Source organism: Chanodichthys erythropterus, chromosome 10 (genome assembly GCF_024489055.1).
Source record: "Chanodichthys erythropterus isolate Z2021 chromosome 10, ASM2448905v1, whole genome shotgun sequence".
Taxonomy (NCBI): Eukaryota; Metazoa; Chordata; class Actinopteri; order Cypriniformes; family Xenocyprididae; genus Chanodichthys; species Chanodichthys erythropterus.
Window position 1 is genome coordinate 17136270 of NC_090230.1, and position 13335 is coordinate 17149604.

A 13335-nucleotide genomic window follows, 5' to 3' on the forward strand; every position below is an offset into this window, starting at 1 on the left:
TGTTGACTCTTCTAGAAATACAATGACAAAACTGTTATAGTCAGAAAAGCTGAATGAATTTTAAAACACATTCTACACTAAACACTTTAAAACTCCAGCAAAACTTCCTCACACACAGACATCTAGAATCAGCGTATGAATCTCAACAATGGTGACATGCTTCATGCCACAATGCATTCTGGGTGCATCATGCAAAAACGAATACATTGCAGCATGAAGCATGTCACCATTGTTGAGATTCATGCGCTGATTCTTGATGTATGTTTGTGAGTAAATCTCATCTTCGTTTACATGAATCACAATAAAGCACAGTAAGATATTTCTCATTTTAAATTCAGTTATAAGATCAGTGAATTAAACCACTGCGCAGAGATTATATTCTTATCATGAAGCAGTCACAGCATCAGATTGTGTTTTCTCTTGTTTTTTTTGCCATAACTAAATCAGTTACAGCAGCCAGAGAAACCCTAACATTATAAAAACAAGTCAAACTACTCAACTAAAGTAAACTCTGATCACCATGATGGTAAGATAAAAAAAAAAATCAATAAAACATCATCAACAAAAAAAACTGTCTCTTAATTCTCAATAAGAGCTTCTGTATATGGAGTTGTTTAATCCTCTGCTGAGATCTGGAGAGATTTAATGTCTTCTTTTATCTTCAGTTGATTTCATCTAAGGCTGCGGCTGAAGTCAGTTGTAGTTCTAGTGTTTCGATTTTTTTTGTTCTTGTTGTTTCTCTTTCTTTCGTTCATTCTTCTTGTTAACAGCAGCTATCTTCATTAATTCTCAATCATCACTCAATTAATTACTTAATTATCTCATTAAATCCAACACTGATTCAATGTTACATTTAACAGCCTGTAGTGTGCACTCTGAACTAGGGGTGGGACAAAATATCGATATGACGATATATCGTCATCCTTCTCTGTGCGATACGAGAATCGTATCGCTGCGCCAAATATCGATATTTTAATTTAAAAAAATAAAGCGCTATATATAGATTTCTTTGCTCAAAACGTCCTACTTCAAGGCGGCGCTCAACACATGAATGAGGGAAACGTGAACTTAAGTTAACTAGCCTAAGAAAAAGAGGTTATTAACAGGATGGCGGACAGCAGTGTGAGTAAAATAGATGCCCCAGCCACGTTTAAGTTCAAAGTCTTGACGCACTTTTATACCATTGATGTGACAGTCGTAGACATCTTTGACGTTCTTCACCGAGCGCTTAGATGTACACGGGAGCGTTCGAAAGCATATATTAGGGATCCTCTGATAGACGCCTGCTTTCGAACGCTCCCGTGTATATCTAAGCGCTTGAAGAACGTCAAAGGGTCTGTTTGCACCTGGTGACTTCATGCATTTTCTCTGATCGCATAGCTATCTGATCAGGTCTAAATGCCTAAATGCCTAAAAATGCATTTGAGACGGATTTAAATCCGATCGCTCAAACCATTTCAGGAGATGGTCTGGGACGCATTCCAGTCAAAACTGTCTATGCTCAGTCTAAATGCATCTGGTTGTTGAAACTACATATGTAAATTTTACTTCTCCCAAAAATACTAAAACATGTGAGAGTCAGATATGACAACGCTACTGCATCACACATCGCCGCAGATCTCTTCAGCAAGCTGACGCGCAAACTGCCGCATATGAAAGTGAAAGTAAGTCGCAGACGCATTACACACAATTATCTTCATTAAGAGTAATGAGACCAGCACTGGTATCAGTGCTGTTGCCGCTCTCTCCTATTGCAGTCTTTGATTTTGAAATTAACTGATGGTCAATAAAATGCACCTCATATTTCTTGCTTTCGGTGACGTGAACTCTATTAAATGTACATATAAGTTCGGATTTATCTGTTAACATGCACTTAACCTTTTCACGTGCATTTTGTTTTCATGTTAAGACCAATATCGCGATGTATCATTATAGGATTGTCTAGCAATATATCGATTATCGCAGAATCGCTGACTCGCGATATTATCGTTATCGTGAGCCATTTATCGTGATCGTATCGTATCGTGAGGTACCCTCCGATTCCCACCCCTACTCTGAACAATGTTCATTTCATCTGGGCTAAACCATGTGGGCCCTACATGGGTGTGCTGGCTGAGAGGCGTCCCGCCAGTGGGATCGTGACAGTTAAGAGGTTAAGCATTTATTTTAATATGAGCAATAGTGATGCTTGTAAACACTGTTAATAAAACTCAATAATTCTGCATGTGAAATTATCTCCTACACATTTATGGAATGGGAAGTTTTTTACCGTCTGTGGTCTCAGCTTCACATTTAGGAAAAGGGCTGCTCCATTGTCCATTTGACTGACAGGTGATTTCTCTCTCTCCTTGTAATTTCACTCCCTTCCCAACACAGTTAAGAGTTATTGTGTCTCCAGGTCTTACTGAAAACTCAGGCACCCGGTGTCCGTCCTTAGTGACGTTTGATCTCATGTTCGCTGTCAGGTTTGCAACACACATTACCTCTAAAAACAGAAAGATCGGATCAATCAAGCATTCTCCATGTGAACAACAGATCTATCTTTGTTTTTGTTTTGTTTTTTGTTGTTGTTTTTACTAATCTGTAAGAAGACAGTTATCATCACCAATCAGAATCTTACCTTCACATCTTGGTGCTTCTTCCCAAGTTCCACTGCGGCAGAAAACTGTGCTTTTCCCATTCAATGAGAATGAGCTTCGACATGCGTATGTTACATTAGATCCATCTCCATAAAATTCTTCAGGTTTAGATGTTATGAATGCATTTTCCACCTTTGGAGGAATGTCACAACGTACATCCACTAAACAAAAGAAATGTATGGAAATTCATGAACTCCAGTAAGACTGAGGTTAACATTATCAATAGATTCTATTGCCCAGCTAACAGAAATTTGTTATAAGAACATTCTCTAAATATTCAGTGTTGGTTCTGGGAACATTAAAAAATGTCCAGTTTTCTTGACATTAGAGGAACGTTTTTATAAGGTATGATGTTCTTTCAACTTAATTTTGATTTAAAATTCAACATTGTAGGAACATTGATTTGTAACATTCCAAGAACATAAATTGTCCAGTTTCCTTAAAACATTTTGTGTCATTTATACACTCACAGACATTCGGCATTCGGCATATGAAACGCAGCATACAAAACACATTCATGGTTCCCAGCTTGCATTGCGACATGAATAAATTATGTATTTTTGATACGATACCGATACTTTCAAGCTCAATATCACTGATATCAATACCAATACGATACCTCTAATATGAACTTTTAGATTTTGACGTTTATTCAGTTATTGATTTACTAAGAGTTAAATGGGTTATGATACCCACTTAACATTATTTTGAAGATTAATACTTAACACTTAATATTATATTAGATTATATTTTTGTTTACACATGGTTAAAATGTTTACTTGGTATGGAAAATCTACAAATAAGCCTACTAAATGCCTAGCTGAACTATGGTCACTATGGTCATAAGGGACTGCCATTGACAGGATTTTGCACCCATTAAATGAAACATTTGTATTCTGACAGAATTTCAATATGAACTTTTAACGTTCATTTTAAATAAATGTAATTGCACAAACTATGTAGGCTATTTCATTTTGTTTATTGTGAAATAACTAATAATAATATTATATTTTTCTGTCTTCTGTTAAGCATTGTTCTGGGCTGCGTTTCCCAAAAGCATCAGTGGTTTCTCACGATACTAAACGCAGCCCTACAGCTGTTTGAATGTAGTGTCGGCAGTGAGCGAACGTTCTGTGATCAATTGGTTCTGACTTGCAGCATTTGCGTGTTCATATGAGCAGGAAAATACTTTTACTACAAATTATTCGCTTATTTGTCCAATCCAATGCATATTTTATGCATTAAATTTATTGTTAAATAAACAAAATCACTGGTTAAAAAAAACACACCTTAGTATCGATATTGTAATTTGAGTATACTTTCAATATATCGATACTTCATATCGATCTGCCCATCCCAGTCTTTAACTTCTAAATAGTTTTGGAAAATCTAACATTAATCATTTTAATATTAAAAATTATTTTGATCACGTTTTTCAGCCTATTTCATTTTTACACAAAATGAAAAGAAAAAAAATTAAGAAAAAAAAAAAAAAAAAAAAAAGCAATTAATTAAACCACTAGTGATGTCCGGTTCGTGAACGAATCGTTCTTTTTAACCGGTTCTTTTCAGTGAACCGGTTGAACCAGTTCACCAAATCGGTCTGAATCGTTTCAAACAGTTCGCATCTCCAGTAAGCAAACACGAATCCACAAATTACTAAAGTTACTCACTTTTTGACGTGCCTGACACTACCTCTCGAACAGTGGTGTAGTCTACTTTTTTGTAGTGAGTATACTGTGATTTTCTCCACCCAGCCGCATACTCACTCATACTCACCCATCCCAGAGCAAATCCCCATAAGCACCACCACATTCACTAATGCATAATGCATCTACATGTAACAGAACATTCTGAAGAACTTATGTTATCAACATGGCAATTTATTATAAGCATCATTAACATTTAACATGAGAAAAATCTTTTTTTTTTAAATTATTATTATTATGCAAACAAAGTATTTACAGGTGAAAAATCAAATACAAAATATTACGCTCTGAAGTGGTTGACTGCCTGAACCTCATCCACAGCATCAGATACAGCCAGTTCCAAACGATGGTTCATGCAGTGCCATGTGAAGAGGTTAGGGTATCTTGCCGTCAGCCTGGTTGCAACACCAGTGTTCTTGCCCAACATGACACTGGCTCCATCAGAAACAAATGAAACCCAGTTCTTTTGAAGCCAATCTTCACTGAAGCCTGCAGTGTATAAACAGTCAAGGAGAGCTTCTTCTATATCCTCTGCCTTTTGGCTTTCCAGCTCAACCAGCTCCAGAAACACAAATTCAGGAGTAGCTCCATCTACTGAGGCTTTCAAGTTGACAATCATGGCAGATTTGTGGCTGAGAGATGTTGCCTCATCAATGAGAACAGACAACTTGCTTGAAGACGACACAATACTGTGAACTATTTTTTTTCTGCATCTCTTTCAGTCCACAATGCTGGCCAGGAGTTCTCATCCCTCTCATCATCTGAAACAAGGAGATATAAACATTTTGTTTATTCCATGTACACACACAGAGAGACACGCACACACGCACACGCGGTTTATCAACCACACTAATGTAATTAAGTTCTAGATACAATTCAATATACCAACAATCCCCTGCTGTTACAGTTATGTAAATGTTAACAGAGACTTTTACTTACCAGGTAACGTTGCGATAACATCGGGCTCTGCACCGCGAAGGACAGAAACTGTCTCTTTTTCTGTCGTTTCTTTCAAATTAACGTCTTCTGCGGCGTCACCCGAAGAAGCGGCAGTAGCTTCAGAGGCAGGCTTACGAAAACACTGAAAGAGTGTCATTTGATTTTGTTTTCGTTTCATGTTTTTCGTTTCGTTTTATAGTATAGGTATTCCATTCATAATTTTCTAACTTGCGCGCCGAAAATGACCGCCAATCAATGAAGGTGACGTCAGACCCAGGTGACGTGCCACGGCAGCGGCGCCCCAATGGCAACATAGACGAGGTGAATTTATGAATGAATGGAATTTATGAATGAATGTGTGAAAGTTCTGTCACAAAACGATGTCGTTACGTATACTCGCGCTTTTTTAAGTGGGTATACGGAAATCCTTGAACATTCCTAGTGGGTATACGGCGTATACCTGCGTATCACGTAGACTACACCACTGCTCTCGAAATAAACCAACATCCCGGAGTTATTCAGTTACTCCAACAGTACCGTGACTTAACCTGCTGTAAAGAGAGAACTGATAATGATGGGCACGAGTTGCAGAGCAGCTGATATGAGTGAGCATGCGCGACGCACACGAACGAACTTACACGGCCTGTCACCGTTCTCGTTCTCGAGTCAAGAATCGGTTGCAACGGTTTTCGGATCATCAGTACACAACCGAGAACCGCTTCTTTCGGACATGTCCGATTTGAGAACCGGTGAGCTGATGATATTGCGCATGCGTTTAACTTTTCAAGTGAACGAAAAGCACGTTAGTCAAGTTTTGTTGAACATCGGACAGTGTGATAATATAAAACATACAGAAAATATAACGTTTATTATGCTTTTCCAAATACACCATAGCAGATTAATAGCATAAAATACTGTACATAATATCATACATAATAAACTACATGCCAACATAAACATAATATTTTGTACACAGATCAAACTAATGTTCAGAAATAGTTCTACAAATTTTTCTATATTAATATTATTTAAAAAGCAATATAGTAAAGGTTGTGCAGTTGTGCTTTCAAGTTATTTATTTTTTTTTTTTAAAGATTGAAAACAATTAGATTTATCAAACTAAACATTTATTTGTTTCATAAATAATCCATGGACAGCTTTAATTTCTAAACAAGGTGATATAAAGATAAAAAATGACGTAATCAAACTACAGCGAGAGCAAACAGGCGACTCCTTTTGAATCGCTCTCGCGGTTCTCGAATCTCAATCTCGTTCTCGAGTAGAATCGGTTGCAGCGGTTTTCGGATCACCAGTACACAACCGAAGAACCGCTTCTTTCGGACGTGTCCGATTTGAGAACCGGTGAGCTGATGATACTGCACATGTGCATGCGTGAACATTATACTAACATTAAGGAAACTGGACTTTTTATGTTACAAATCAATGTTCCTAGAATGTTGAATTTAAAATCAAAATTAAGTTGAAAGAACGTTTGATGAACATTATATCTTATAAAAACGTACCTGTAACGTCAAGAAAACTGGTCGCTTTTAATATTCCCATAACCAACACTGAATATTTAGAGAACGTTCTTACAACAAAATTCAGTTAGGTGGGTGTCCACTATATGCTGTCGCTGCTCCTCACAAAAATATAAATTTGAGAGTTTGAGAAGCTCACCCTCACAAACTGGTGTCTCCCATGTACCACTGACACATCTTATGAAGCGTGGAGTTGGTTTGAACCCTGGATCACATTTAAATTCTGTTTTGTCTCCATCATTGTAGGTCTGTTTTGTTTGCTGTAGTTTTCCATGGTGAACACTGGGAAAAGCACCACATTCTTCCTCCCCTGTAAAGATAGACAATATTTCAGTAACCTGTCATTCGTCTAACACCTGAGACTGACAATAATTAAACTCACGGATGCACCGAGGTTCTTCAGACCAAGAGCCTCCGCTGCATGTCACTGAATCCCACCAGTTCCCACTGAATGGTTTATAACCCGTGTCGCAGGAGTAAAAGATTTTTTCCTCAGTGGAGGAGAGGGTGTGAAACCCGTTTTCCACAGATGGATATTTGCACAATTTTTGCTTTGCTGTGAGGAAACAGTTACAAAACTCTTCAAAATTATGACTATACAGAGGTGGACATTCCAGGGGTCAGAAAGTAAAAGTCCTGCCATATTTTTATCATCCACTGAAGCATTAATGAGATAAATAAGTGATAAATTGAGTGATGATTGAGCATTATTGAAGACACCTGATGATAACAAGCAGAATCACCAAAGGAGAAAATCACAATTTTTAAGTTACCATCATCGAGGTCAGGGTTTGTTTTAGTTGAGCTCTTGACCCTTGCCTTTTTAGTGTTAGATTTTGTTTGGGCAGTTTTAACTGCAGTAAAGCTAACTAGACAAGCAAAGTTAAAAGATGATCAGGTGTTGGTTGGTCATTATTTGATCTGAATCACTGAACTCATGTAGAGCTCAATCTATGAGTTAGATTTACATTTACATTATTGATTACAGCAACACTCTGATTCTACAGCACAAGATCAGCTTTTACAAAACAGAATATTTTTTTTTTTTAATATTTTAGGCACGCACAGACATCAAGAATCAGCCTGTGAATCTCAACAACGGTGACAAGCAACATATTCTGATCAATAGATCAACTCTGAACATTACATTAGAAAACAAGCTACTAAAAAGTCACAGAAAAACAGCAAAATTTTAATAGTGAGAATAAAGAAATTACTAAGACAATTTTGCTCATAATTTATTCATACAGCAATGCATGATGGGAGCCATGGATTAATTTTGATTGGTGGCTCCCAGAATGCACTGCAACATGCTTTATGATGGCCACCACTGTTGAGATTCACAGGATGATTTTTGATGATTGTGTGTTTAAATGAGTGCTTTTTTTTAAAACAGAACTCTTAAAAAAAAAAAAAATTAAATTGTATTGATAAAGCTGATCTTGTGCTGTAGAATCACAGTGCTGCTGTAATCAAAAATGTAAATCTAATTCAGAGACTGGGCTCAAATAATGATTATGTAAAAACATAACCAACAACACCTGATCATCTTCTAACTTTGCTTGTCTGGTTGGTTTTAATACAGTTAAAACTACCCAAACAAAATCTAACACTAAGAAGTCAAGGGTCAAGAGCTCAACTAAAACAAACCCTGACTTCGATGATGGTAACTTAAAAATTGTGATTTTCTCCTTTGGTGATTCTGCTTGTTATCATCAGGTGTCTTCAATAATGCTCAATCATCACTCAATTAATCACTTATTTATCTCATTAATGCTTCAGTGGATGAGATAAAAATATGGCAGGACTTTTACTTTCTGACCCCTGGAATGTCCACCTCTGTGACTATATGTTTTTGAGATGTTATTGTGTAGATATATAGTGTTTTGATTGAATATTGAAAAAGGTCTGTGATATAACTACCATACCATGGCATGGCCGTATGCCTGTCCATTCAGTCTGGGAGTTACAGGTGATTTCTACAGGCTGTTCTGGTTCAAACCCAGGATAACATTGATATTTTATCTTTGATTTTTTGGAGTATTTTTGTGTCTGACCTCCCAAAATCTCTGCATTTTCGATGTTTGGTGCTGCACATGTTTTTTCTGTAAACAAATATCCATCATATCAATTAGAATTAATATTATATGATTAATAATTTGCACAAAAAACATATATATATATATATATATATATATATATAAAAAATAAATTTGTAATATCAGTTCATACCAGCACACAGTGGTTTTGGAGTCCATCCGTCTCGTGTGCATGTGGCCACTCCTCTGTTATATTGACCCTCATCATAGCAATAGTAAGATTTTTTTGTTCCCAATGTCATTTCTCCACTGAAGTAATAGTGTGGGTTATACACATGCTGGTCACGTGGAACTTCACATCTAATAACTAAAAAAAGATTCACAATATTTTAATAACACAGTAATTTCAGCTCCTAATGCAGAAGTGTTTCTCTACAATCTTACCCTCACAAACAGGCTCATGATCCCACTCCCCATTCTCTTGACAAGTAAATGATCTGGTGATTTGTTTTGTACCAATGATCCGGTATCTTTCAGTGCAGGTGATCTCCACACTTTCTTCAGCTCTGAAGAGTGTTTTTCCTTCTGGGTTGATCTTCTGTACTCCAAATCTTGACTTAAGCTCACAAGTTACTTCTGTACAAGATATAATAATGCACAACTAAGGCTACGTTCACACTGTCAGTCCAAATCCAATTTTTGTGTATATCCAATTGAAATCCGATCAGATTTGCAAAAGGCAAAAAAAATCACATGAAATGCAATTTTTACAAATCCATCTCAAGCTACTGTATATGTGGTTTGAAATCCTATTCAAATTGCATTTCTAGAAATCCGGTTCCTTCTGACCGCTCAGATTTTGCATGCTTTATGTGACTTTCTCATGAGTCAGGACGCGTAAAATGCAAACGTCAGCTGTTGTTATAGGAAACATACTGAAAGTCTCCTGCAGAAAGAAGAAAGTTTGCAAACCCCTCTGTGTTGCAGTTGTTGTTTTTGGCATATAAGCAACGTCATTGCCATAGAAACTAATGCAGATAATCCAGAATATGAAAGAGTGGCATATAGACACAAATTGGATATGAATAGTTGTGCCACACAGTGTTGGACATCAATAATTTTAGATCAGATTCCAATTGAATTCACAAATAATCAGATTTGGACTAACAGTGTGAACATTGCCTAAGGGTAAGGAGAGATGAAGAAACAAAATGTTGTAAAAACAGATATGTGGAAGTCATAAAATAGAAAATAAAGTTCTTTACCTTCTCAATCTAAATTTGAATTTAAATATTCTCACTATTTTGTAATAATCTATTGAATTGATAATCATTGTAGTAAGTAGTTACTAATTTGAAGTTATCAAATAATAATAATATTAATTATAAAAAAAGAAATCAACATCAGTTGGGTCCTTCCCAGCCAGCAGAGCCATGTGGGGCCCAAATGGGTTTGACCTGGGCTATCTAACTGGGACCCAGTCAGTTTCGCACCCAGTTTCCATGTAGGCCCCACATGGATTTGCCCAGATGAAATGAACACTGCTTAGTGTGCACACTACAGGCTGTTTAATGTAACACTTAATCAGTGTTGGAGGTAATGAGATAATTAAGTGATTGAATAATGATTTTGTATTAGTGAAGAACACCTGCTGTTAACAAGCATAATCACTGAAGGAAAGAGAAACACAAGAACTACTTCCAGCCACAGCCTTGGAAGAAATCAACTGAAGATAAAATACATTACATCTCTCAAGATCTGATTAAACAACTCCACAAACAACATTAGCTTCACTTATTACTAACCAAACTGACTTTATTTCTGTCAGACATCTACAGAAGTTTGTATTAAGAATTAAGAAGAGGCTTAGATGTTGATTACTTATTTGAAAGTAATAGTTTGATTTGATGTTACCATTGTGGCGATCAGTGTGTGCTTTAGTCAGGCTCTTGACTTTTTAACATTAGTTTTTCTCTTGACAGCTGTGTCTGTTTGTTATGGTGAGAACAGCAAGAGAAAATATAGTCAGATGCTGTAAGCTGGTTGATGATACGAAAGTAATCATCATATATTGGCTTAACTCATTGATATTATGTGGGAGGTTTATACTGGTAGTATGTTAATAATTGTTTTATTGTTATGATTGTACAGCTAGAGAATAGTAGAATTTAATCAGAACATCAAACGATTTATAACACACCATTTACATATTTTGGGCTCCTGGGCTCCATATAAACCTCCCACATAATATCAATGAGTTAAGCCAATATATGATGATTATATTCTTATCATCAACCAGCTTACAGCATCTGACTATATTTTCTCTTGCTGCTCTCACCATAACAAACAGACACAGCTGTCAAGAGAAAAACTAATGTTAAAAAGTCAAGAGCCTGACTAAAGCACACACTGATCGCCACAATGGTAACATCAAATCAAACTATTACTATTACTTTCAAATAAGTAATCAACATCTAAGCCTCTTCTTAATTCTTAATACAAACTTCTGTAGATGTCTGACAGAAATAAAGTCAGTCTGGTTAGTAATAAGTGAAGCTAATGTTGTTTGTGGAGTTGTTTAATCAGATCTTGAGAGATGTAATGTATTTTATCTTCAGTTGATTTCATCCAAGGCTGTGGCTGGAAGTAGTTCTTGTGTTTCTCTTTCCTTCAGTGATTATGCTTGTTAACAGCAGGTGTTCTTCACTAATACAAAATCATTATTCAATCACTTAATTATCTCATTATCTCCAACACTGATTAAGTGTTACATTAAACAGCCTGTAGTGTGCACACTAAGCAGTGTTCATTTCATCTGGGCAAATCCATGTGGGGCCTACATGGAAACTGGGTGCAAAACTGGCTGGGTCCCAGTTAGATAGCCCAGGTCAAACCCATTTGGGCCCCACATGGCTCTGCTGGCTGGGAACTACATACTTGCAATTTTGTCCTTGATTTTTCCATTTTGAATTTATTGAATTTGAATTTGTCTAATTTTAGAATGTTTCAGTGTACTACAGGGTACGCTATATGGATAGAAGGATTTTTGTATTATTTCCCAAATTAATTGTTTATTTAACAGTGATACATTACCATCACATTCTGGGTTCAGAGTCCAGCCAAATTTAGCACATCTGGGAATTCCCTCTCTAGCCTTGAACCCTGGTGAACATCTGTATTTTAATATGGCATCTTTCTGGTATTCTTGCGCTGGCTCAACAACAAAACCATTTGTTATAACAGGTGCTGTGCATGTTATCTCTGTGTGGAAAGTGAGAGAAACAAGAATAATTAAAGTGGTGCTTTTAAAAAAGCACAGAAATCTGTGATCACTGGGTGAAGATACGGAAAAACAACAACAACAAAAATTAAACAGTAGAATGAACCTTTGCATGTTGGAACAGAGTCACTCCAGTCGCCCGTCTCTGTGCAGTGAATGTCACTACTTCCGTCTATCTTTTTGTCAGCAGATACACACTCAAAGTGGATAACATCACCATAACTTCCCTCTTCTGTGTTGCCTGATGCAGTCACAAACGCATTTGTGCGAATGGCTGGACATTTCACAGCTAGCCAAAAAATAAATAAATATGAAAAAAAGAAACCAACAAACATATCACTAAAATGATAATTCTCTTGAATAATGTAGCGTATGTGTCACTGTCAGAAGGACGGAGATAATTAAAAGAAAAAAAAATCCTGACTTTCAAGAAAGCTTACCCTCACAGACAGGGACAGTATTATCCCATCCTTGAGCTCTGCAGGTACGCTGATTGATTCTGCTTGTCATTTCAAATCTGTGAACACAGTGTTTTTACACTTTTTACAAGTACAAAGAATGTTAAAAGAATAGTATACATTTTATACATTAGAATAAAATGCATAAAGCACATTTACCCTTTCTTGCAAGTGTACAATGCTGTTGCTCCAAAAACAAACTCTGATCCTGCTGTAAGTTTAAAATCACCATTCGGTGTGTCTCCTGGGTGACTGCATTTTTTCTCTGCAGAAATCAAACAAGGTTTACTCTGCATAAACGGCAATAATTTAATTACCAATAAAATGATGTGGTGATCATATTGACAATTTTCTCACTTGCACATTTTCGCTCAATGGTTGTCTTCCATTTTCCCTCTTCACACTTTAATCTATACACGCCAGTAAAGCCTGTCATGCAGTACAGTCTCACTGTTTCACCATCACTGTATGAAGCTTTCGCAGCTGGTTCTGTGTTTTCATATTTGATATCCTCTCGAAGACAATCTGACAAGCACAAACAATCATTACACAAAGACATAACTGTCATGTTAAATGCTGAAGTACATGAACAACTAGTCAACAGTCTCTAAAGCTACCGTTTGGAAAATGCATATAATATAACATTTATGTTCAAGTCAATAAAATCTAAATGAAAAAGACTTTCAAATAGATAACAACAAAAAATTACTTGCCTCGACACTGCCCACAA

General features: G+C 36.5%; 1 protein-coding gene across 2 annotated transcripts in view; it reads right to left on the reverse strand.

Moving 5' to 3' along the window:
* The window catches only part of LOC137027788 (complement factor H-like), an 80536-nt gene that overhangs the window by 13230 nt on the left and 53971 nt on the right, over positions 1–13335 (reverse strand). For both annotated transcript variants that reach the window (XM_067396294.1, XM_067396293.1), the window contains exons 9-20: positions 12963–13130; positions 12765–12870; positions 12588–12664; positions 12254–12436; positions 11961–12128; positions 9312–9503; positions 9061–9234; positions 8757–8933; positions 7211–7384; positions 6968–7138; positions 2621–2800; positions 2270–2485 (exon numbers count right to left, since the gene is read on the reverse strand). In XM_067396294.1, coding sequence (XP_067252395.1) covers positions 2270–2485; positions 2621–2800; positions 6968–7138; positions 7211–7384; positions 8757–8933; positions 9061–9234; positions 9312–9503; positions 11961–12128; positions 12254–12436; positions 12588–12664; positions 12765–12870; positions 12963–13130 — 1986 coding nt within the window. The remainder of the gene's footprint in view (positions 1–2269; positions 2486–2620; positions 2801–6967; positions 7139–7210; positions 7385–8756; positions 8934–9060; positions 9235–9311; positions 9504–11960; positions 12129–12253; positions 12437–12587; positions 12665–12764; positions 12871–12962; positions 13131–13335) is intronic.